Source organism: Sorex araneus, chromosome 2 (assembly GCF_027595985.1).
Source record: "Sorex araneus isolate mSorAra2 chromosome 2, mSorAra2.pri, whole genome shotgun sequence".
NCBI lineage: Eukaryota > Metazoa > Chordata > Mammalia > Eulipotyphla > Soricidae > Sorex > Sorex araneus.
This window is the reverse complement of record NC_073303.1, coordinates 85,094,325-85,120,443: the sequence shown is the minus strand read 5'-3', so window position 1 is coordinate 85,120,443 and position 26,119 is coordinate 85,094,325. Positions and strand designations below refer to the sequence as shown.

Here is a 26,119-nt window from a genome sequence, read left to right as displayed (position 1 = left end):
CATCCCATATGGTCCCCCAAGCACCATCAGAAGTAATTCCTGAGTGCAGAGCCAGAAGTAAGGCCTGAGCATGGCTGTATGTGGCACCCAGCCCCCTCCCCCCAAAAAAAGAAAATCCAAACAAAAAGTTTGGTTTCTTATGCCCGGTTCCACAGATTCGTTCAATTGCATATTGTCTCCTCACTTAAGACACCAGTTTATTGGCACAAGACAGCGTTTATTCTAGGTCCTGTCAGAACAGGTTTTCAAAAACATCATTTCTATCTAAGTTGACCCCACACGGGGGCAGGTATGGGGTGAGGTCATATGGAAGAGGGCTGTGGATGTGGTGCCCAATTATTTCTTCCCATCACTTCCATGGGGGACTTAGTGCCTCCCCTTTCGCAAACCCTCTCTTCTGTCTGTCTGTCTGTCTAGCCCATTATCCCCACAGCACTTGGTGGATCTATGACTGGGTAAATAAAGCAATATTTCCATAGGAGAATCAGGGGTTTCAAATATTTCTAGAATTCTTTATGATTTATCATATTTGATTTGGATCATTATATATCTGGGCTCCCATGAACATTTCTTAGATGAAAAGGCATCAGGAGTGGAAAAAATTTAGGCAACCCTGGTAACAGAGTCGTGGTTTTCTAATGGTAGAGGTGTGGGTAGAGGCTGAAACCCATTGGCACAAAAGCAAGACACAAAAGCAAGAAAATTGGGTAGGGGCGGGGAGGGACAGGGAATCACGTGGCTATTTTTGAGTGTCTCTGAATGAGGGGGCAGAAAATCACCAGGCACCTGACAGTTTCAAAATTGTTTGTGATTGCATCTCCTCCCTCCTCCTGTCCTTAGATCTCAGTCCGTGGTAGAAGCCGGGACCCTGAAGCACGAGGAGAAGGGAGAGAATGAGAACACGCAGCCGCTGCTGGCTCTGGACTGAACCCAAGTCGCCCCTTCGCCCCTGCATATCGCCAGCCTTCAGTGGTGTCAGCCACCCCGGAAGCACATGCGCCATTGACCCACATAGACACGTGCGTTCAGCTTGGCACCAGTCCTCACTTCTGCCACCCAGTAAAGACTGTCACCAGCTATTGGTCGGAGCAGCCAAATAAAGACTTGAGAGAGGCTTTTTTCCCCCCACCCCCCTCCAGTGAGGGGACTGGAGGAGGAAGCAAGGAAGGTATTTATGTAAACAAGATTCCCCCTCCTCCCATATTTATGGTACTACATGAACTGAAAAAAAAGAAAAACTAAACCTGATGCGTACACTGCATTAAGACAAGGATTTTCTTGAGGCACCGCAGCAGAGGCCCTCTCCGGTTTTGCAATTTAAGATTAAGTGCATTTCCAAGTTGATATATTAGAATTAAGCTGTGCAGACATGATTGTCAAGTTTCAATGTAGTGCAAAGCCCCAAGATAATAGTATCTTCAGTGATTTCCATTCTCATTAAATTATTTTCTTTGACCTCATCACCAGCATCAAATTGATCAGCCTAAAAGCATGTTCTCGTAGGTCTGCCTATTTGCAGAGTTTGCTTCTTTTGATATCCTGCAAAAATGGTTTTGACATCCCCTCTTTTGTCAGACCACCAGCTGATAATTGTGAGCTGTCTTGAAAAGACACACAACATGAAAAATGATGATTTTATTGTAACAGTGTGACTTTCCCATAGCCAATGTGTGTCTGCAGGGGCAGGGGGTGGACCACTAAAAACACATGTCAGTGATTAATGAATCCATTCAAGTTGCCTCACTTGGGTCACTACAGCAAAGAAAAGTGCTCGGAAAGCATTTAACCCCCCACCCTCTTGCAACCACTTACCAATGTGGAGAAAGGGTCTGGCTGAAAGGGTAGGTATTAATTATGGGGGAAGATCCTAAAGGATGGTGAAATATGCAAGTGCTGAAAATAGACTAAGAATGCAGGATGAAATGCCAAAGATCATTTTATTTCTGTGTCTATTCTCCTTAGAAATGGAGACCCCAACTATTCATTCAAAGGAAATTAAATTTAAAATGAGCAGATACCCTAGGATATTATATCCTTACTGTGTCATGTTTCCCAAAACCGTTTTTTTCTTTTAAGATGCTTATTATTCCCCCATCCATCTGCATGATATGAACATTTGTTAGTATGACCAGTCGGTGCTCAATGTCAAATCAAAATATTTTAATTGAAAATGGACAGTAAAATGTGACTTTACACTTAGTATTTAACAAGTGTAGTATTTAACAAGTATTTAACAAGAATTTGTAACCAAAAAAAAATCAAAAGAAAGAGGTGATTTTACTGATTATAGTCACCCTCAATCTATTAATAATTATCTATTAAAATTAGTATTAGTATTTACTGCCTCTTTCTCAATGAATTTAGCTTTTTTTTTCTGGTGCAGAAAAATAACAAGTAAATTTTGTTATCTAATCCTTGAAATAAAGTTGAAACTACTAAAAATATTTCTAAACCAATTGTATCACAGTATAAAGCTTATTCATTTTGTGTCAAATAATAAAATAATAACACTGAATTAATTCTACCAGTGCAGTGAAACATCACTTGTATACTATCACATAGGGAAGAAAAACAAAGATTTAAAGTGAATCAGATAATTCATTTTATTACTTGGATTTTAAAAAAGTTGTGGGGTCCAAGTATGTAAAATACTATTAAAGTCAATTAGTGCCAACACTTTGCAACAGTAATAATTATTCTAGCTTTTCAATTGACAATAGAATTCTACTGTAGTGACCTGATTTTAAATACCATGCTACAATTACTAAGTTAAAAGCTAGTTTTAATTTTATTCCATGATTTTATTAAATGAATGTATGATGGTTCAACAAAGACAACTTGTACTATTAATTTCTTCATGTGTATGCAATATACATACAAGAACCAAATTCAACACGTGACATGAATGTTACCACCTGAGCATTGGATTGTAATGTCCTTTTGTCAGTCATTTCTTTTGTTCAATAAATACTGAAGGACATAAATATCTTCTTGTTCTGCAAGAGTCTCCCTTTTCTTTTGGACTTCGGATGTTTGTTTTGATGTTTCTTTCAGATGCTTCTTAGCTTATTTTAGTGGGATTTTTGAATACTGGCATAACAGCAATGAAACAATTACTTTTCAAACACTACTACTAAAATCTAAAATCTAATGTCCTCAAGAACAGGCAAAAATGGCCCATATAAACTTTTTTTTTCTTTTTGGGTCACACCTGGCAATGCACAAGGGTTACTCCTAGCTCTGCACTCAGGAATCACCCCTGGCGGTGTTCAGGGGACCATATGGGATGCTGGGAATCGAACCTGGGTCGGCCGTGTGCAAGGCAAACGCCCTACCCACTGTACTATTGCTCCAGCCCCTCATATAAACTTTAAAGAACTACTTTTATAATCATATAAATGACTGCCTTTGTATTTAGAAAAAGATGAAAGTACATTTTAAAAAATCTATGAAGTTTGGTAACTAACCTATGCATCATTTATTCAACATTTTTGTTCATTTGGCTTAAAGTTCAGTGCATGAATATCATTACAGTCTCACTGCTAACAAATCTAGTTAGCTCTGATTTAAACATTTAATGCATTAATACCTGTTCAACTAAACTTTGGCATGAATATGCACTGCCCAGTTTTCAATTGTTAATTCTGTGCTAGGGGTAACAGTAAAGCTAAACCACGTTAAAGACAGCTACTGTAAAGTGATATTAAAGTGACAGAAGCTTCTAAAGCCAGGGAGATCTAAGAGTCTTCTGAAATCTTTCCAAGTGGAAATCAACCTAGATATCCTAGATCTCCTACATCCACATCAACTCCAGGACAAAGATCCTGGCATTCTTGATCTTTGACTCTACCATTCTCCATAGTTTTATTGTGGTGGCCATCTACTCAAGAAGCTCCTTGCTCACAAAGGTAACAGGCAAAGATATTCTAGATTTTAGTCTTGACAGCAAACTGAGATGTTCATCTGATCCCAACAGGTTACTGTTACTTTAAGAAATTTCACTTTTACCCCCGAAGCCTTAATATGTGCATTAAAAAATGTGCAGGTGAGCTCCTTATCACTCAGTATACAACAATTTCATGTCTGCTGCAAAAAATTTTGTTTAGAAACAAAGGTAACTTTTACAATGCCTGCACTACTGACCTAGTAAGGAGAGAAAGTAAGACACTATTTCAGTGAAAATAATAAAGCAAATAGACTGAGTGGTACATTCACAGATACTGGCATAATTCCATCTTTGTCCTTTGTGTAAGGAAAATAAAACTGCTTTTATCATGAATGCATTTTTTTTTTGCTTTTTGGGTCACACCCCGCAATGCACAGGGGTCACTCCTGGCTCATGCATTCAGGAATCACCCCTGGCAGTGCTCAGGGGACCATATGGGATGCTGGGATTCGAACCCGGGTCGGCCGCGTGCAAGGCAAACGTCCTACCCACTGTGCTATCACTCCAGCCCCAATCATGAATGCATTTTACTAACAATAATTAGAACTGCATAGAAAGATTACAAACTAAATCTATTCACAGTTTCTACATATATTCTCTTTGTACACTGATTTAGTCCTAGTGTACCTGGAAAGGTATCTTTGGCTGCAAGGAAGAAACTACATGTTCACCTGAAATACAGGCACCAGACTGGTGCTCTCTGGCATGAAATACAGCTGTGAATTTTCTAAATGAATTGCATTCAGGCAAATATTCCTTAGTGTCTTCTAGGCCTGGGAGGAAATTTAGAATTTATTCGGCTACAAGTTGAGGGAATTAAGGGCCTTGGTATTCAATCTTCTATCCCGCTTTGTAAGAATCCAAAAGACAGCCTCTCTCTCTTTCTCTCCAATGTCCTGAGCCTACAGAACACATTAAATTGCAGGAAGGTTGCGTCTCTGCTGGGCTGTCAGTTCTGGGTGCCACACGTCCACGATGAATATCAGCCGGAAAGATGTGGCGTCCTGCCACACCTCATGTTCAAAGGAGTCGTCGAATATGAGCACCTTGCCTTCTTCCCACGTCCTGGAATAGAAACACACAGTCCTTGGGTTTCGATGTCTGAGGATCAACTCACATCTTGCCAAGGGAGGCATGTCAGGAACCCTCTGGAATAGGAAGAGCTAACTGAAACCTCAAGCCAGGGTTTGTTTATTCAGTCCTTGGGGATTAAGAAGGAATTTCCAGATTCTTCACATAAGCATTGGCTTCCAGTGCTTGAATTGAAAATGTGTAAAAGATGGAGGTGGGGGAGTTGGTGGGAAGGCAACCCTGATAATGACAAGGGCCCTGTAATAATTCTTGGTCCAGTCCCGGTGAGGCTTATGGAGTGAGATTACCACTCAAACCTGTTCCTGCATCTAGGGTGACTTCCTCATCCTTGATTCCACAGCCATCCTCTCAGCCTTTCTGAGCCAGTTTAGGTCTGCATGCTAAGAGACAGGAGGTATCGCTATGTCTCAACAGAATACCTGGCACGGTGGCCATACATCTCAAAATGGTTCTATTTTCAATCCTTTCTTTTGTTCATTCCATTTTATGGAAGAAAGGAGGCTAAATAACAGTTCTTTACTTAAACTCATTGACTGGAGTGACAGCACAGTGGATAGGGTGTTTGCCTTGCACATGGCCGACCTGGATTTGATTCCTCTGTCCCTCTCGGAAAGTCCAGCAAGCTACCGAGAGTATCTTGCCTGCACGGCAGAGCTTGGCAAGCTACCTGTGGTGTATTTGATATGCCAAAAACAGTAACAACAAGTCTCATACTGAAGGCATTACTGGTGCCCGCTCGAGCAAATCGATGAACAAACAACAGGACGACAGTGCTACCGTGCTACTTAAACTCAGTGACTATAAAGCTGACAAATTGGATATTTACCTACTCAATGTTCTGATGGAGAAAAATATGTTGGTAATCAATGTTGTTTAGATATATCTGCTTTTATTGAGGGGAGTGGTTTATATTTGACAGTGCTCAGGGGTTATTCATGGCATCGTGCTGAGGATGCTTTTGGTTTGCTCAGGAGATTGTCCAGTGCCAGGGATCGAACCTGGGACTTCACATGCAAAGCACACACCATAGTCCTCTGATCTATCTCCTTAGTTCTAGTTTATATATTTAATATCATCTACTAAGCTAGTACATTAGCTGCGGACTATTTAAAAGCAATACAGCAAACCATCCTTCATAGTCTCTGGCACTCTTTTTAAGATCTCTGAAAAGAGGCTAAATTCTAAATATCGTGTCAGCATAAATAAAGCAATCAAGAAAATATGCAGACACATTAACTATAAAATCTAAAGAAAGTTTAACAACAGTACTTATATTCTCTTAAAACACATAATTGCAAATATATATTAAATGTTATGCATATCAAATGAAGTGTTGCTACAAAATTTCCTTTAAAGAAATACTACTTAAGCATTTGAAACTTTATATGCTGGATTAGCATATAGTTGAAATTAGGGTTTGGAAAATGTTAACTTAATTTCAAATTTCACTGCCTTAAGGACGCTTCTTAGGAAAAGAATATATATCTTTTATGTTCATTAACGGATGATTAACCTATATGAAATGAAACAGCAGTAATATTGCAGATTTTCTCCATCATGGCTCTGTTGACATTTTGGCAAGGTAATTGATAGGTAAGAGGGACTAAACTAGATTCTGTATATTTTAACAACATCTCCGTCTCCTTCCCACTAGATGCTAGCCGTCCACCAAGTCATAATCATCAAAAAAATGTCTCCACTTATGGTCAAATGACCTGTAGGGGTGAAGGCAAATGGGTCACTGATAAAATAATGAAAACCTGTAAGACAGATACTCCTTGAGGTTGAGAGCCCAGCTATCTTTCTCCCCTCAGTGCTTCGTATGCTATTGTACAAACACAACCAAGTGCTTCTTGCACTTCACTTCTCTCTGAGATGATTCCTCTGAAAGTTGAAATAATTCTAGTAGATTTCTGTTCAAGTATCAGTAAGAACAGAAGCATAGACTGACAACACAAGGCATTTTGTTTGGTTTACCATGCTGAACCAAACTGCAAAGAAAGGCCAAGCTAGAGGACCAGAGTGACAGCAGGTAGGTTGCTTGCCTTGCATCTGGCCTGCTCAGGTTTGACCCTCGGCACCACATATGGTCCCATAAGCCCCAGCAGGAATGATCCCTGAATTTAAGGCCAGGAGTAATCCCTGAACACCACCAGGCATGGCCCAAACACAAAACTAAAGAAGAAATGCAGAGCTGAGAAAAGGGAAAAAAAACTGACAAAGAAAATGAAATGATTCATAGCCCGTATAGTTAGCGGGAGTGCACTTAAAAGGGAAGGGACAATCTGCTCAGAGCAACAGTATTCACAGCAGCCACAAGATAGAAGTAACCCAAATGTCCACTTACGGAGAAACAAAATGTGGAATTATAAGTGCCACAGAATTCTAGTGAGCCTTAAGTGTGAATATTCTAACATATGCCACAACCTGATGAACCTTTGTGACTGACATATACAAAAAAGGAGAACCCAGTCATTAAAAGGCAATAGTGTAAAATTTTACTATATGTGGCACGGAGAGCCTTACATTCATAGGGGAAAAAAAAAAGTAGAATGATGTTGTAGAATGGGGTGTTATTGCTGGGTGGGTACAGTCTCAGTTTTATAAGCTGAAGAGTTCCTTAAATGGATGGTGGTGATAGTGGCATCATAGAAAGGTACTCATGCTACTATGTACATTTAAAAATGGTAAAGACAGAAAATATTATTTGCATTTTACAGTGTTATGTATATTTTACTACTATTAAAAAAAGGGGGCGGAAAAAGGAAGGAAGAAGGAGGTTGGGAAAATAAGGCTTCTGAAGGGAAGTCTATTTAAATCTCTTGGCTCTGCCATTAATTAATTTCTGACCTCAAGCATGTTATTTAACATAGTTGGAACTTTGTCTCTTCATCTGCATATTTGACAGTGAGGACTGGCATAGATTTGGCACATAATAGACATTCAATCAAGTGGTAGCAAATATAAAAGAGAGGGCAGGGAGATTATTCAAAAAAAAAAAAGCAAGAAAAAGATAAAGGAGGTAATAACCTGGGAAGTGACAAGTTACCAGAGATAACGTTAGCATCACTCTCTGTGAATTAGCTTTCATTTGTGCTTTTTCAAATCTTCCAAGAGCGTGAGATAGCAAAAATCTTCAAGAGAATCTTTAAGATATATTTTGTGCTACAATGACAAGTGATTCTCAACAATTTGGCTGGCAGCGAACCTGGAAACTAAAGAGCTGGTAGCAATTAAAACAATTAAATAGAAAACTCTAGTATATGCATATCTATGTTCAGTGCAGCACTGTTTATTTCCAGCTTAGAACTTGAAACCGCGCCAGTGTCCAACAACAGAGAGAGAAATGGTAGAATCACACAATGAAATACTACCCAGCTTTTACAAAATGTGAACTTCTGCACTTTGCTGCAACATGATGAAACTGCAAGGGTTTATGTTAAGTGAAACAAGACAGAAGAAGAAAACAAGGATCACTTGCCTGTGACATATAGAGCATCAAAGCAAAGGAAGTGATGATGGTGTCCATTGTAAACAACAACCCCGACTCTGACCACAGAATTAAGGTTAGTTTTCTAAGAATGCAAAGGCAAGGGAAGGGTCTAACGACTGTGGCGGAGGGATAATGACTAGTGGTGGGCGAAGGGTGGGATATTTACTCCTGATACACATAAACATTGATCATCTTATAAGCCAATGTTAATTCAATAAATGGCCCAGGGATTTGGCTCAAGCAGTAGGGCATATGTCTTGCAAGTGTGATACTGTGGGTTTGATCTCCAGCACTATTGCAGCCTCTAAAAACCACCAATGTAGTCCTTGAGCCCTTCAACAATATGGACAAAAAAATTTTTTTGTTTTTTAAATTTAGGTACTTGCCTTATATATGACCAACCCTGGTTTAATCCTGGTACTGCCTAGTTCCCTGAGCAGAATTGGAAGTGACCCCTAATCAGACAGCTAGGAGTATCACAAGTGTGGTCAAATAACCCTGCAACAACAAAAAGTTAAAAAAAAAAAAAGGAGAAAGAAAAAAAATTCTATGCCACTCAAAATAATATTTTTCTCTAGATGATGATAGTAGAAGGAAGTCAAAGATTTAGGAAATACTCTATGAGAGAAAAATCTTAAATATCCTATTCATTAATATACATTCCTGACAGATTAAAAAAAGTTCCCAGTGCTGGGACATACCACTTCATTTACTTAACACCTACCAGGGTGATTCTTGGTGTTACCACTGGGTTGTGACTTCTCAGATATTTTAAGTCAAATATGGCCTCGTGTAAACAGCTGATTTAAAAGTATTTTTTTGGCAAGACATCTAAGAACTATTCCAAAGGGCTGAATTTCTTTAATACCATGTAAACCAGTACATAAAAGAATAGTTTCATGTTATTCTCCTATTTGCCCTCCCATTTTCCCAGAAAATAGCAAAACTGCTCAATATAAAAATGTAGATTGTATTCTCTTATGAATACTCCTGAGTATTTAAAAGATGGCATCTTCCACTGATAAACCAAGAGTAGCACACCCCATTGGATGGGATGGAAAGTAGAAAGCAACCCATCTCCATTAAGAAACTATAAACACACAAGGGATCACTGGTAACATGTTAGTAATCTTTTTCTACAAGGGCTTAATGACTCCATGGTGTGATACAACAATATTCACACATCTTCTTCTAAGGAAATGTTTTGGATTATTTTTAGCAAATTATAGTGATATAAAATAAATTATTCAGGGCCTGCTATTGGGACAAGTTTGAGGGGTGGTTGGGAAAGCTGGAAATAATGGTGGTGGGAAGGTGCACTGGTGGTGGGATTGGTGTTGGAATACTGGATGGAATGAGTTATGAACGACTTTATAAAAAATAAAATAAAAGATAGTGTCTTTCAGTGATCATGAGCTAGAATGATAAAAGACACAGCCTTACTCTGAAAGGGGCCCAGAGACAGGCAACAAAACTCTACCCAAGCCATGGATGCACGTAAGCGACTGGGGTGTTCATGGAGCAAGATGGTCCTTGGTTTTCCTCAACACAGAACCTACGGAGCAGAAATATGCTAAAGGCTCTTAGATATGTTGTGAATTAAAAAAAAAAAGTCTGATAGGAGTGTAAAGATATCACTTTCTGCCCCTGTTGGGAGCCAGGCTCTGTCAAATACGGTCACGGCCAGACTATGATATGGATGGAGCACTCTGGGGAAAGAGATTTTCAAAATGGGCTTTGAAGACATATAGAAAGGACTGTCCAGCCCTTCTATCAGCTCCTGAGAGGCAAGAGAGAAGTGACGAGCATGTGCCGCGCCTGAATAAGGACTTGGCTCACTTTCACAATTTCTTAGCAATAAGAGAAGACCTCTCTCAGGCCTGCCGAAAGACACAAGAGTGTCAGAGGCAGGAGAGAGTCCAGTGGGGAGGGGGCTTTGCCTTGCATGGGGCTGATTCGGGTTTGGCCTCTGGCATCCCACATGTTCCTCTAAGCACCGCCAGGAGTGACTCCTGAGTGCAGAGCCAGGAGGAGCCTGCAGCACTCCCAGGTGTGGCCCCCCAACAAACGAAAAACAAAACAAACAAACAGAATATCTGGTCCCATGATAAAGTGATATTATCTAATTCTTCAATTTCTCAAATGATCATAATTAATGATAATGATATAATGGTGGCGGTGCAGATTTAACTAAGTTTTTCGCAGACTAATCTCAATGTTAATAATCCTAAGTGATGACCCAAGGTGCTTTAGAGTCATATTTATAAACTTTATAGATCTTATCTTAGAGACACTAGGTTTCAAGAAGGCAAATGATGGGGTTGTATTTTTCCAGCGAAGAAATCACATGGGAACAATTTCAGATGTCAGCAGTGATGCAGAGATGGAGAAAGTCACTAAACTTGCTTCAATACAGTCCAAATCCTTAGCTCGGAATCACACTTGTGTATTCTTAGCACACGTAGGTGCCATGCTGTAAATGTTCTGGTCTATATGACATTTAAACAGGCTGAAAGAGCGAGATTAAAGAGCTCAGGAATAAGGTAATTTAACACATCTCTTATTAATCCTGATCAGCCTAAATCCCTTTATTCTGACTACATTTGGTATCCCAGCACGTGCTGGAATTGGAACGGAAAAAATGCATGACTACCACTTGTCTTTTCTTCTCCGAACACATAAATACAGAAGTATGTGTACCCACACCGTTCTTTCTCTCCACTTCCCCCTTGTCCCTTCCCCTCTGTTCCTGTCTATCTAGACAAGACCTATTTTTCCCTCAAAGACAGAAACACTGGGTGCTAGTTCTAAGTGCTATTGACTAGCCATGTGACTGTGACACAGCAGCTTTAGGCCTCAGTTTCCTCATCTGTGCAAGGATACAGGTAGACAAGACTCCTTTAGTACTAACATTCTCTGTATTTCGAGCCAAGCTGCTGGTAAGGATTTCAGCCTTCACAATGCACAGGAAACATTTAGTAAACTTCCATCGGGGAAGGAATTCACTATTTTGATTAATGCTGAACTACCAATTTCAAAGTGATCTGTGAAAGATGGGTAACCACACAGAGGAACTCCTTTTCCTTACTGGCTGTGTGTATATGCACTGGCGCTATTTCCTCATTGATCTGGGGGAGAGCCCTTCCCATCAGGAGAGTGCCTGCTGAGCTAAGGGCTCCTGACATAAGCGACTCCATTTCTCTATCCCGCCTGTCAGCAGAAGGGGACTCTACACCACTCTCTCCAAGAGTCAGCTGTAGCCCAGCAACAAACTGTTCAGAACTTGTAATCACCACCCCCCACCCCAACGATTCCTCTGTAATGATAAGCCAGTGTAACCATGAACTAGCTGACTTTGCTCCTGCAACCGGCTCTGCTGCCCGCACTCCTTGTCCACCATACCCACTGCCGGACTAGGATGTGGTTCTTGCCTTTATATACTCATCCCTGAGTGCCCTCGAGGCGGCGAGCTCTCTGGGATGCTACACTGCTCCGGACTGCCAGCTTCCGGAATAAAGGCTCCGAATGCGGCCTCTCTGAGTGTGACGCTCATCTGTTTCTCTCGAAACTCTCTTACAACACTGCCATGGGGGGTGTCGGTCTCTATTCTCTGAGGACCAGAGGTTCCAGCCTGAGCCCTGCTGTCTGCTCTTGTGCTGCCTCTCAGGCATCTAGGTTGCCCAGGATACAGGTCCGTGCTGTAGATAAGAAAACTGCAAAAGGAGGACAAAGGAAGAGAAGAGGGAGATGGAAACTGGAGACACCTGGAAGGATGTCACTGCCCCTAATCCATAGCTATGGGAAGGGGGGAGAAGGAAAAGTAGAAGTGGGAGTGTATACTCCAGCATCTCTTACCTGCCAATCAGCCGCAGTCCCAGTCTATTTCTGTTCCTTTGCTCCCATACCCCCCCCCCACCTCAAGAATTTCCATGTCCTTAACCTATTTTGGTGGTCTCTTCTAACTCATAAAGTGCCTCCTCCAATCTGTCAGAGCGGGCTCTCCAATTTCTAAGAATCACTCCCAGTGCTGCGGGAGTGTCAGTCTCAATCCCTGGACCAGAAGGAACCTGGGTCCCATTTCCAGAGACAAGAGGACAACCACATCTCGGACTGTGCAAAGTCAGTTCTGAGTGCATTTGCATGAGTTATTTTAACACTCAGAAATGCACAAAGACATATTCTTATCCTTCCCATTTTACAAGTGAGAGCTGATTAGTGACGGCATGCAGGTGGTTGAAAGTTATATGTCATAGAGAGAAAGCCAGAGAGTAGGATGTGAGTGTCCTTAATTTGCTTTGGTGAGGAGACATAATATAAAAATAGGATGTAAAAAATTAATTTTTTTCAGGATGCACTTTTTCTAGTAATAGGTATGTTATTATTATAATTGATTACTAGCTCTAGATAATAAATTAATAAAGACTATGTAGTTTTGGGGAGCTGACTCAGGAACCTCCACAAATTTTTGTTATTGCAACAGCAAATAGATTTCAACTTTCCAACTACAATCAATGTATCAAACAAATGCTTCACTAAAAATGTAGTACCTGCATTTCCTTTAGAGATGTAGATAGATATCTGTGTACAAAGAACCATAAACACTATGCTAACCAGAACAGGGGCTAAGAAATTTAACTGCTACTTACTTGTCCAAGTTTCTCAAGGGAAAGAAGAGGACAAAATGTCTCTTTTCAATAAAAAAAAAATTAGGGAAGTATTCATCCAGTTAAAATGCCATTTATTTGTCCTCTAGTCTCAGAAGAGTGCCTTTGAATGCTGACTAGTGGAGTTCAATTACCATTTGGATGGGAGATGGGTATACTTTGCAAAACAGAAGAGCTATAATTTCAGAGAAACTATTCAAAAGAGGAAAAGATGGAATAAAGGAAGAAAACAGTTTGTTCTAAAATGCACTGGTATAATTCATAGTTTCTATGTTTTGGGAAGTTAAGACTTTATCATCTTGGATATTTTATGAAAACTTTTAAAAAACAATATTATCTATCAACAAATTCATGGTGGCATAAAAAATTAAGTTTCTTTCTTACTGTTAGTATTTTAGCGCACCTGCCACACAATTTTATTATATGGAGGCTTGAGAAATTAAGGAGGGAAGCAATAAAATACTTGAGAAAGGCAAGGCAAGGCTGTTCTTTCTACGGCTATAGGTATGGATTAAATTATAAATTGCAATTCACGTGTTCTGTTTGTCAGTGACAATAAAAGCCTACCTGGGTAGGTATCAGTTTGTCAAGATTTCAGGCCATAATTTCTGCATCTCTAGGAGACTTCCTTATTTTGCTGAGCATGTTCCAGCATGTTCAAAAAAAGGAACAAGGAGCCAGGAGCTTCTCTGGATCCCTCCCAAGCTCACACAACTTGGCCATACCATGGGACCAACAATTAATTTACACTTACTGGTGATCTGTTTGTCTGCAGAGTCAAGTTCAATCAAGATGGCTAACAAGCACATTGAACAGTCGACAAAGTGTGACCTGTTAGAGGTGACACGATCAAATGGTCCAGAATGGAGACTCCCTGATGCTTTTTCTATTCATACCCACCCAAATGTCTGGAGATGAAAACTAGTGCTGGAAGTAATCACCTTCTAAAGTGTTCCTAATTTTCAAAACAACAACAAAACCTTCAAAGTTTCTAAACCTATTTAGCAAAATGAGGCTATGAAGTTGAGGCAAGGAACAGTCACAAGCCAGACTGTCTGGGGCTGAAAAATGGTTCTAATATGTTGGATATCATTGGTTTGTCCTTTCCCCCTTGCCACTAGGAGCTTAGGTTTATCAGTCACACCCATCAAAGTGCTCCCGAGTCACTCCCATTCCTTTGTTTATCTGTAACCACTTCTACCAGTTTTTCTGCTCTTCCTCTAATCAAACTCTGTTAATTGGTAAGGTCAGAACTTCCTAGGACACTGAATATTATAACATTGCCTTTCTCTCCTCTTTATGCCTTTTGAATAATTTACTTTAAAGCTATATCTTTTTTGTATAGACAGAAGAAGACAATATTATGTTTTTATAACTTAAGACTTAATTGGCCTCGAATATTATTCCCTCCCGGGCATCTGCTTTCTCCACTTAAGCCTCAGTTGCCCTCAGTTCCTAGCACCCCAAAGTAGGGTCCCCGACGTGGGACGGGAAGGATCCAGGGCAAGCGGTGAGTTATGTGCTACCCTGGCATCAAGATGGGCCTGGCCAAAGTGCCTAATTCTTAACTATAAGTTAAGAGCTTGATCATAGACAAATGCTGTCATGATCCAATAGTAATTATGAGACTGGGACCCTGCCAGGGATAGGAAAGACTGATCTGGCCTGAGCACTGTAGTCTGAGATTGAGATGGCCCCAGGAGAGCAATTCTATAAGCTTTAATGCATCTCTTATTGTGTCCATACAAAATGATTAATATTATGAATTCTTACATGTTTGCTGGCTGAGGAGAAGAGAAACACATTCATGGGACTCTGCCCTTGGGTGGATCCTCCTGCTGAAAGAGAATTAAGTCCTAGGAGAAGCATCCCCTGAGGGAAAAGAACCTTACCCTATTGCTGACCACACCTATGTGTATGCCCCAACCCCCTCATGCTGGGGAGATTTAACTAGGCTGTAAGAGTGGGTTGGGGGGCCAGATCCACGGGGGCCAAATCCACAGATCGAGAGAGAGACCAAGAGCCGGGAGAGAGGCAGAGAGAGAATGAAGTAGGATGGGGGAGAAAGAAGCAGGAGGAGAATAGAGGAGAATGGAGATGAGATTGGAATAAACTGCGAGTGAGACCAACCATCTTGGCTCCGTTCCTTCACCTGCCTCGCCGCCCGTGCCTTTCTTTTCTTTTTGTGTTTTACACACTAATATCGGAATGGAATGAATGCCTTCGTAAGTAATGGAACAAATGTCTATCTGCCTGGAATCTGTGAATCCAAGCTTATTGTAAAAAAGTTTTTGCAATGATAAAGATCTTGAAAGAGATTATCCTGCATTAAAGGTGTACCCTACACCCAACAGAGAAGGGGCTTTATGCAACAAGATGGGTAGCAGACACAGGGAGAAGAGGCAGAGACTCAGACATAAAGACTGGAAGGAAGCATCAACTAACCAAGAAGCATCAAGCTGGTTGAGGGGCAGGAAACAGATTCTAAAATCTGGGGCCTCCAGACAGAACCAATCCTGCTGACGAATGGATTTCAGACTTCTGGCCTTCAAAATGGTGAAGGTTCTAATTCTATTGTTCTAAGTCCTCCTATCTGTGCTAATCTGTTAGAGCAATCTACAAAAAAACATAAACATGTCTCATGACTTGAGTCACAATTAAGTGATTCTTGGAAGTTAATTAGATCTTTATACCTCAGTCTATTTTGGTGAAAAATAGCGATTTTAAAATCTCTATTTTAAAATAGAGATGACTATTCTGATATGACTGATTCAAGGATTACGGAGGTAACATGTGCAGAGTGCTTAGAACTGTTTTTGACAGGAAGTAAGCGCTATAACTATCACTGCTATCTTCATCCTGAAGATCAGGATGGATATTCAGAAGCAAGCACTGGAGGTAATGGAGAAATATATCTGATTACTGTCATTAAAGAGAATATGGACCTTCCTTATTGTGCTTCTGTGTTTTATAAATTATGTAAAAGAGCACACATCAATTTTATAATCAAAAAGCACTTGTTAATTAAAAATCATTTAACTCATACTGAAAAGGCTGCAAAACTGCCAGTTCATCTTAAGATGAGCAGGAGCTGGGCTGTTTGTAGTGATGGGCTGTTTAAACAACATGCATTCTAGCAAGGACCTCACAGATGTGGAGAAACAAAGGTTTGGTTATTAATTCTGGAGAGCTACAGTGCACAGATTGCTACGAATAACCTACCCTTTGGGAACTTGAGAAGCTCTGAAAAACTGCTTCCTGTTGCCAAGTAGACAGCAGCTAGCTTTCTGGCTATCCATGCCTCTCTTCCCTCCCTACCAGTCACTGTATCACTGTCATCCCGTTGCTCATCAATGTGCTTGAGCGGGCACCAGTAATGTCTCCATTGTGAGACTTGTTGTTACTGTTTTTGGTATATCTATGCCACGGGGAGCTTGCCAGGCTCTGCCATACTGGCAGGCGGGGTACTCTCGGTAGCTTGCTGGGCTCTCTGAGAGGGACAGAGGAATTGTACCCGGATAAGCCTCGTGCAAGGCAAATGCCCTACTTGCTGTGCTATCGCTCTAGCCCTAACAGTACTTCTCAAAACCTCCAGCTTTCCCACTACACCCTTTCTGTTCCCCCAGGGTATAAACAGACTGTCAGCTTCCCAGATCCTTAGCTATTTTCACTAAAAGCCCTACGAAGCACTTTTACTGAACTGGCCCATTTCTCTTAGTAAAAACAGTATTTTTATAATGAAATAAATGGCTTGCTCCAACCAGCCACGAGCTAAAGACTATTAAAGACGAGACTGCAGCACAACTGATGAAGCAAGTCCAAGAGGAGGGGCAGACAAGAATGCTGATCAGCAGGGGCCATGAGGCAGAGGGCACCCGCTCCAGGCCCTCCAAGGACACGAGGCAGTGAAGCCTTTTCATCTGCAAAATTGCTTCTCTGGCTCAGTGCTAGGTCGGTGGGTAGCCAGTCCTTTTTAATGGTCATTCTAAATTTGCAAAATACACCACCTGCAATTTATTCTCATCAGCAGTTACTTGCTGTCAGGTGAAGCAGGTCATATTTTCACGCAGTGGAGACTGACGACTTGCCAAGATGAAGTTCTTACTCAAGATCATCCTTTGAGGGGTAGGTAGGTCTGGGGCTTCTCGCCCTTCTTGAGTTCTGGTATGTGTGGATAGTTAACTGAGTCATGTTTTTTTGCTTTGTTTTGGGGGGCCGCACCCAGCGATGCTTAGGGATTACTCCTGGCAGTACTTGGGGGACCATGTGGGATGCTACGCGTAGACTGAACCCGGGCTGGCGGCATGCAAGGCAAGTGTCCTACCCACTGTACTATGTCTCCAGCCCCCTGCATCCGGTTTTACACTCCAGGGGAGGTCTTGGCAGTGGCTTGCTGTCTGAGGCACGGTCACGGTGTGTGCTGGGGCGTGTCGAGTGAATACCGTGCATGTGAGAGGGCCCGTCTCTTCTGCACTAGTTTCCCTCTTAGTCTTGTGCATAGGTTCCCACACAATCTTCTCTCTGCCGCACCAACTACTCCAACCCAGGTGCTCTCCCCTGTAAGTGGCTCACGGCTGGCACCAGTTCCATATCTTTTTTTTCTTCTTCTCCCTGCCTGTTCTGAAGTGGCTTTTTATGTAATGATTTTGTTCCAAGTATTGAATTAGCCCATATATACTATGGAAGATACATGCTAAGACCCCAGTGGGTAACTGAAAATTTAGATAGTGCCAAGCCATATATCTTTACTCTCTCCATAGATGCACATACATATGTATATATACATGCCTATTCCCTGAATATATAGATCTATGGTAAAATTCAGCTTATAAATTAGTCATAATACCAGGAGCTAATAATAAAACAGAATGATAGTTGCTGGAATAAAAGTTCTGTTGAATACACTCATCTCTCAGTATCATAGTAAATAATATTTAGGGGCTGTCACTGGCTGTAGGTAGTTTAAACCACAGGTAGTAGTAGGGGGATTTCATCTATATGTAGAACAAAGTGATTTTTAAAAAATAATTAATAAATGGAGGAGGAAAAGGAAGGGAAGCACAGAGGAATGGAAGGAGATGGTTGATGAGAGGAGGGAGGAAGGGAGTGACATGAGAAAATTTAAAATGCTAATTGGAGCATTACCTGATGCTCTCACCTTCACAGCACTGTGGTCGTATGTGGGTGGCATTTAAGAAGCTGGTCTTATCTCTCTCTCTCTGCCTTCCCCAGCGTGCTCCTGCCTCCTTTCTGCATCTCCTACGACTCTGACAAGTTTCTGCTCCTCTTCCCTTAGCAGAGAGACCCTGCAGGTGCAAATCAACTTCCTAAAAGCTTCCCACGACACACTGCTTGGAAGAAATCTATGTCTGTCTGTCTGTCTGTCTCTGATTCTTCCTCCTCTCTTACCCCACTTTCTTCTTGTTTTTTTTTTTTTTTTTTTTTTTTGTCAATCTGCCTTCTCAATGGAGATATCGTCCTGGAATGCAAGTTTCCTTGAGTACCTCTTGCTAAGTCTGACTCTCAAATGTTTATGCATAGACTTTTCTTAGGTATTTCCACCAGTGTGTTCCAAAGCAACTAAAATAAAAATATATACAGGTATACTGTTAAACTCTATCCATTTCCGGGGCCGGAGCGATAGCACAGCGGGTAGGGCGTTTGCCTTGCATGCGGCTGACCCGGGTTCGATCCCCGGCATCCCATATGGTCCCCCAAGCATCGCCAGGAGTAATTCCTGAGTGCAAAGCCAGGAGTAACCCCTGAGCATCGCTGGGTGTGACCCAAAAAGCAAAAAACAAACAAACAAACAAACAAAAAAAACTCTATCCATTTCCCTGAGTGTGCCTCAAATCTCCTGATTATTACATATTTGCTGAAGTTCCAACACCCCCTTCTTTCTACTGACCAGAATGGAAGCTGATGAGTCATCTTGGTCTTTGAGTCCCTTGTACCACATACACTCATGGTTGTCTTGAGTCAATCAGTATATACTGAATCTGCTCATGACTTTTCAATTCTTTATTTTTTTGGGGGGGGGCAGGTACATGTAGCAATGCTCCGGGGTTACTCATGGCTCTGCACTCTCAGGAACTCTGGTGGTGCTCAGGGGACCAGATGAAATGCTGGTGTGAAACTCGGGTTGGCTGCATGTAAGGCAAATGCCCTACCCACTATATCATCTCTCGGGGCCTTCCCTCCCTTTGTTCATACCACTCTCAATGCCAGTGACTGGGCAGACACTATACCCCTCCTATCTCTTAGGGAGCTAAGAGCTGGCTTCCAGAATAACTTCCTAACAAGGGTTTAATTCCACTAGTTTTTGTATTCAAGGCTTTCTGATTTGACTTCTAATCCACTCTTTCACTTTTCACTAAGTATCCTATCTATACTGTTAAAGTATTTACACCAGAAAGAAGCCATTAAACAAAGTTCTAACACTTTGGTAGCCAAAGTAAGAAAACCAAAACCTAAGCCAGAATCAATGCACTTGGATCTGAGAAAATGAAATTCAAGGACAATCAATCACAAATAACTGCCAAGATTTTCTCGAACAATTAAGATTTTCTCAAATAATCTTCTCAAAAAATTTATTTGCTTCAGTAATTCTTCTGTATTCTCTATTCTCAGCTGCTACCAGTAAAACACTGGTTTGATGCTGCCCAGTTGGAGTTAGTGTATGCTCAACTAAGCTTCTTTACCATTCACCAGTAATATACTGAGGAAAATTCAATTTGCCTCAGTTTGCCATTTACCAGGATCTCTTTTGGTTATCTCAAATCATTCAATGTGCTCACATGTGACCCTCAATATTTCCCTTCTTTGTCTCTGTAGACAACAGTTCTTTCAGTCAGAAATGTCCGTCTCTTTCAGTTTTCAACATCAAGATGAGCTACCTGCTGCTGGCCCATCCACGGCATTTTTTATCTGACCTAGTTTATAAGTCCTACACACATGTACACATGTACAGAAGATGGTCCCATCTGACTCATCTGTGATCAGCAGCAGTTTGGGTAGCTTCCCCATGTCCAGGGCAGGCAGGAATATGTCAAGAAGCAAGTGAGTGGCTCTAACTCCCACGTACCCCTTTCGTTACTCTACTAAGGACCACGAGAACCTTGTGAGGAGACAACTTGGTGTCTGCTCTCCAGGGGCGTGTGGCCCAGTCTCAGAGAGTAGGCTAATACAGACGAACCGAAAACACAATGGAAGACAGAGAACAGGATTACTGTGACTATACTATACTACATACACTCTAAGAAATCAGAAGTTCCTCTTTTGGAGGAGCGGGGCAGAGGCGGTGAGCCATACCTGGCCGGGCTCAGGGCTGACTTGCAGCTCTGTGCTCAGCAACTACTCTTGGCAGTGCTCAGGGGCCCATATGTGGTGCTGGGGTTGAATCCAGGTTGGCCATGTGCAAGGCAAGTCCCTTAACCTCTCTACTACTTTCTGGTCTCAAGGTTCCTCTTGCTAGAACTAAACTGCATCTCAGTAACAGGTTTATTTTGGACAACTGAAGAAATAGGTGGAGGGAATAAATAGCACTGAGGGGAAAAATCATGGGGAAAAGGGTCCTGCCATTCCTGCTGCAGCTTGAACCCGGCTTAAGTGCCCTACCCACATTATTACATTTCATTGTACAATAATCCTGCAAAGTAGACTGTATCATGGCCAGTGAGATAAGCAAGGAGGCTGCAGCTCAAAGGGATTAAGTAACTGGCCAAGGTTACACAGGATTAGGCAGCAGAGCTGGGATTTGGAAAAGGCAGTCAGCCTCTGTCATACTTTACTCCTCTAAAGCAAAACATATAAATAGCACCAGATGTTTCCTTTAGGAAGGGGGATTCTGAATAGCTCAACTTGTAAATCAATAAGCACAATGAGTGGGTTGTATGTTTCGGGCTCAATCAAAGCTAGGTGGCTCTGATGCAATCTGGTTCATTCTATAGAGAAGTGAGGAGACTCATCAAGTAGGTGAAAGGAGTCTGGGCCTAAATGATTAAGCAGGGAGGCTCTATAGCTGGAGAACATCTCAGACTAACAGAAAGCATCAAGGAGGGAGGCAGTCTGAAGCATCTAATTAATATCACCCCGGCCTGGTTCAGCTGAACGAGGCTCTGCTGGAATGAACACACATCCTCAGAGGTGAGGCCAGAGAGAGAAAATGATGGCAGGAAACATACCTGGTCTCGTTGGCACATCGGATCTTGCAGCCTTCCTTTGGAATCACCAAGCCCAGGTGCATTCGGAGCCTGCAGTTAGTGGGCCCCGTGTGTGGCCACACGTGAGTTCCTGGGTGCATGACAGAATATTTGATCTGCACAGAAAATATAACACACCATTCATCCATTTATCAAGGTGTGGAGGAACTGCTAAATTAAAGTGACAGTACCAAATTACTGTCACTTTGGATTAGAACCTTGGTGACTCAGAATTCATATTCTCTTATTTCTTTGTGAAAGTGCTAAAAATAAGGAGTCCCCCCTTTACACAAAGAGATAAACACTGAACATTTTCCACCCTTAATTTAGATGTCAGCCACATGAAATTATGTTTCATTAAAAAGGGAGTGAAAAAAGAGACATTCCTTAATGTCAGAGGACTTAACCACTCATTTCCCTGTAAAACATCAGCATTCCCTTATTCCCTCAGCCAGCTGCATTCTCCAGAACTGAAACTACTTGGTACCTGTCCTCTTCTGCATCCTGTTGTCTCAGAGAATTTATCTAGTAGAGAGCAGGTTTTAGGAGCTCCTTTACAGGAGTTTTCATTTTTTCTTCCTAGAATAGATGAAAAACTGTTGTTAGAAATCTCTTTTTTTGACCACATGCAATCTGTATTTTTATTGTCACAGTAGGAAGGTGCCTAGAAGAGAGCCTCAATAGACAGGAGCAGTGAAGCAAGGATGAGCACTACAGTGCAGCGTTGTCTGACTGAGGCTCTGATATATGTTGAATACTTAGTCCCGAGAGCAGGCAAAATAATGGCTCTCTCCAAATCCCAGCTCCGGAAACTATGAATGTTCATATTATAGGTCAAGGGAAATTAAGGGTACAAATGGTAATGGGACTTCAAATCTGTTGACCTTAAAATTAGTAATCAACCTGGATTAACTGGGTGAGTCCAACATAATCGCAACATAATCATTAGATGCGGAAGTGGGAGGCAGAAATGTCATCAAGAGAGGAAAGAGAAATGCCATTGCTGTTGTGAAGATGGTAGGGTACCACAAGACCAACAGCCTCTAGAAGCTAGACCTTCCAGAAGAGATGCAGTCTTCATGGCACTTTAATGTTTGCCCCGTGTATTTTCCAATACACAGATCAACTTCTATTGATAAGGAATTAAGATTTCAGGGTTGGAGAAACAGTATGGGGTAAAGGTGCTTTCCCTTGCAATCCAGATGTTAGATCTCCAGTACCACATATGGTTCCCTGAGAAACCAGGGGTCACTCCTGACCAGAGTCAAGAGTAGCCCCTGAACACTGTAAGGTGTGACTCCAAATTACCCCTCAGAGAAAGAATACGATTGGAAAGAATGGGGGAGTAGATCATTGAGAGATAACATTCCTATTGGAGGGACTATGTGAGCAAGCAGATTGAGAAACTTAGTTTTATGTATCCTGCTATGCACCTCTCATCATTATGTACAAAAATCACAATTTCTTAGGGAAGTTGTACTGAGGAATATACACAGCATCATTTGCACCTATGGAAGAATGAAATAATGTTCTGTTTCAAAAGGTAGACGCATGGAAATTTCCTCATGAAGAGATCCACAAGGGACTGCTGCACTTAAAGTTGAATTTAGTTTTATGTAATTAATTTTATGTGTTCAAAAATAATAACTGAGTGTGAAGTGAGAGTCACAAGGAATGCAATTTAAAGGTATTCTCATTAACCAGACAGATCACAATACTTGAGATAATAATTTCTACAGCTACATCGGCTTTTCCTAAGTAATCTTTTGCTTCTGAATTGAGAAAAAATGTTGCTTCTATTTTTAGTTATAAATGGATGACTCCAAATGAGTTGAATGATACATGTCAGTCTGAACAGATCCCCATATAGGTTACTTTAAAGTTCTAGTGTTCTAAACCTTCCCTATGCAGGGAGAGTTTGTCAGGAGTCACTGAGTCTGGGTTTGTGGGTTGCCTGGACAGCTATGAAGTGAAACCTGGTGCTGGCTGGACTTCCCACAGTTGGAAGGACTGAGAACATGTCACCAGAAAAACAGGTGTGCTTACTGAAATGAGAGGTAGTTAATGGGTGACCAACTGTAACAGGGAAGGCCAAAAGGTCAGGAGTGGATTGGAAAACACCTCTACCTAGTCTTAGAACTCGCGGGATTCAGGATTAGTCTCACAGTATTTAGTCTGTGAACACCAATTCTCTAGAGAGGAGAGATTTGCAGTCAGTGCTGGAGATTCCAGGTGACTGCTAGCTTTCAGAAAGGCAACCAGAGCTCAACATCTCAATGTGCTGAGAGAGTCCGCCACCCTCACTCCTGCTGTTGGAGGCTCTCTGGGTTTCCATGTTTAATAGAGGAGAAACTGAGGCACAGAGAGATGTTCTTATAGCAAGCGAGTAAGTAGAACTTCCAGTCCAATTCAACTCAGGGTTCATGTTCTTAATGTCTCCACTCTTATTATTTTATGTCTGGGTGATTATTATGTTACAAGAAGGTGATAGCAACTACTAATTGGAAAACTCTGAGACAGACCTTCTGCTAGGGCCAATCTCAGGCCCAAGGCATGATTTCATTGTCCCTACTCAGGAAAGAAATCTGAGGCTGGGATGAAGAAAATGCACACAGCTAAGTGGAGCAATCAGAACTCTAATCCAGCTTTCTGGTCTCCAAAACTAAGCAGCATTTCTCAACCTCTTTGCTTCCTGTGCCCTCCTAGCTAGGTCTTTGGCCCTATATGCTACTACTATGTCCCCTTTCCCCCGCCATTTAGGCAAGTTTCACCACTGGTTCCATTCATCTATTCTGGAAGCTCACAAGGGAGCTATATGGTCCCCAGTTGAGAAATGTTGCTCTAAAGCATCATTTGTCACTTTCTTATATCACGAATTAAGAGGCAGCAATAAGGAGGAGTGGCTAACCATGGTATAACTTTACTGTCATATTATTATTTCTCACCAGATTTAAAGTAGCTGTAAAGAAGTGAAACGCTGCTTTTTTCTTTAGTGCTGGGGCCATACACAGAAACAGAACTAAATTCCAATACAGATTTGAAAGAATCAACTGAGTATTTCATTTATGGGTGAACACAGGGGCGAGAGGTGTTCACAAAACTGGGATTTTTAAAGGTCTTGGGTTGTTTGTGTCTTTCTTAGGTTTCAGGCTCTACTGATGAAACAGATTCATCTTGACTGACACATCTGATCAATAGGAAGTGATTACTATTGTGTTAGGAAGGATTCAGAGGTTTCAGCTTGAGCTGATCCATAAAGACTGCTGAGACTGGTTGACAACATTTCCTAGGCGCATTGGAACAGTTGCTCACATGTGACTTATTTGTTAACCATCCTTTAGCATTCACTTTTCAAGCCTATTGATGGAACAGAGGCATCAGATGAAATAATGGCAAATGCTGAGGTAAACAACAGACTTTGCCAATACATAAAATTAGCAAGATTTTTACACTTGACCTTGTAGCTCCATTTAAAAAAATAATCTGGGCAGAGAGATAACTGAAAGGGTTGAGCAAATGCTTTGCATGTGGCGAGGGGCCTAGGTGTATGATCCCCTGAGCACTGCTGGGATTAACCCCAAAGCACAAAGCTGAAAGTAGCCCCTGAATATTGACAAGTATGCCTCCATCATCTCCTCCACAAAAACAAACCCCAAAAAAACAAACAAATAAAAAAATGAAAAAAAAAAAAACAAAACCCAAACCCTCCCAACACAAGCAGACAAAAAAAAAAAAAACCCACATCTGTTGTTGTGGAAAGCTGAAGATTCACTTGAAATAATGTTCCTTCTCTTTAGCTAGATATTTTCTTGAAAATCTTTCTGATGTAGCTCTTTCTTCTATACATGTAAACCACTTTGAAAGCACAGGTGAGTTAAACTTCTATGCTTCTTTGTCCCTTTTACGTAAACTGCTTATTATCGGTTCAGTTTACATTGTGCAGCTAAAGATGCATGCTGTTTAGTCCTCAAAATGGATTTACTTTCGGTGTAGCTACTGTTAACCCAGGTTCATCTGATTTTTCAAGAAGAAAATTGGTAAGAGCCTTAAAGGTAAAACTAAGTGCTCCTCATTGTAAGGGCAGCCTGGTACATTGATATATTGAACACATTTATTGCTGTCCTGTCTATGTGTTTGGGTCTGGGTTCAATTCAAAAGTACTGGTAGAAAAAGAAAAAAAAAAGAAAAAAGAAAGTACTGGTAGAATTCTGAAGAGCTCAGATTCTGGTTCTTATTGACTTGTCCTGCTGATTTGTTATCTTCTCCAGCTAACACTGTGATGTGCATAAATGTACATAAACCCTGTGGTATGCAGCATGTATCTCTCTTTTCAGGTGCAATGAGGCTTGGGACCTCTCCTTCTGAGGCTATGAGTGGACTCTAGATTCTAAACAGTAAGTTTTGAAATGCATCATCAAACAGGAAGATCAGGAAAATCAAATATATAATTTATACAAATATATATTTAATTAATACATGTCATCAATACGGGCTGGAGAAATAGCACAGCGGTAGGGTGTTCGCCTTTCACGCAGCCAACCCGTGTTCAATTCCTCCGCCCCTCTCAGAGAGCCCAGCAAGCTACCGGGAGTATGGAGCCCGCGAGGCAGAGCCTGGCAAGCTACCCGTGCGTATTGGATATGCCAAAAACAGTAACAATAAGTCTCTCAATGAGAGACGTTACTGGTGCCCACTCGAAAAAATCGATGAGCAACGGGGGATG

At 41.4% G+C, this 26,119-nt stretch overlaps 2 protein-coding genes across 6 annotated transcripts in view; one reads left to right on the top strand and one right to left on the bottom strand.

The window, feature by feature from the left end:
* The window catches only part of CLVS1 (clavesin 1), a 193,894-nt gene extending 191,702 nt beyond the window's left edge, over positions 1–2,192 (top strand). The window contains exon 6 of the mRNA XM_004602429.2: positions 841–2,192. Within this exon, the coding sequence (XP_004602486.1) occupies positions 841–928 (88 nt within the window). The 3' untranslated portion in view covers positions 929–2,192. The remainder of the gene's footprint in view (positions 1–840) is intronic.
* A 38-nt stretch (positions 2,193–2,230) lies between these two features.
* Positions 2,231–26,119, bottom strand: part of ASPH (aspartate beta-hydroxylase) — a 211,538-nt gene continuing 187,649 nt past the window's right edge. For all 5 annotated transcript variants that reach the window (XM_055128781.1, XM_055128782.1, XM_055128784.1 and 2 more), the window contains 3 exons: positions 21,884–21,975; positions 21,379–21,512; positions 2,231–5,011 (listed from right to left, as the gene is read on the bottom strand). In XM_055128781.1, the coding sequence (XP_054984756.1) occupies positions 4,861–5,011; positions 21,379–21,512; positions 21,884–21,975 (377 nt within the window). In that variant the 3' untranslated portion in view covers positions 2,231–4,860. The remainder of the gene's footprint in view (positions 5,012–21,378; positions 21,513–21,883; positions 21,976–26,119) is intronic.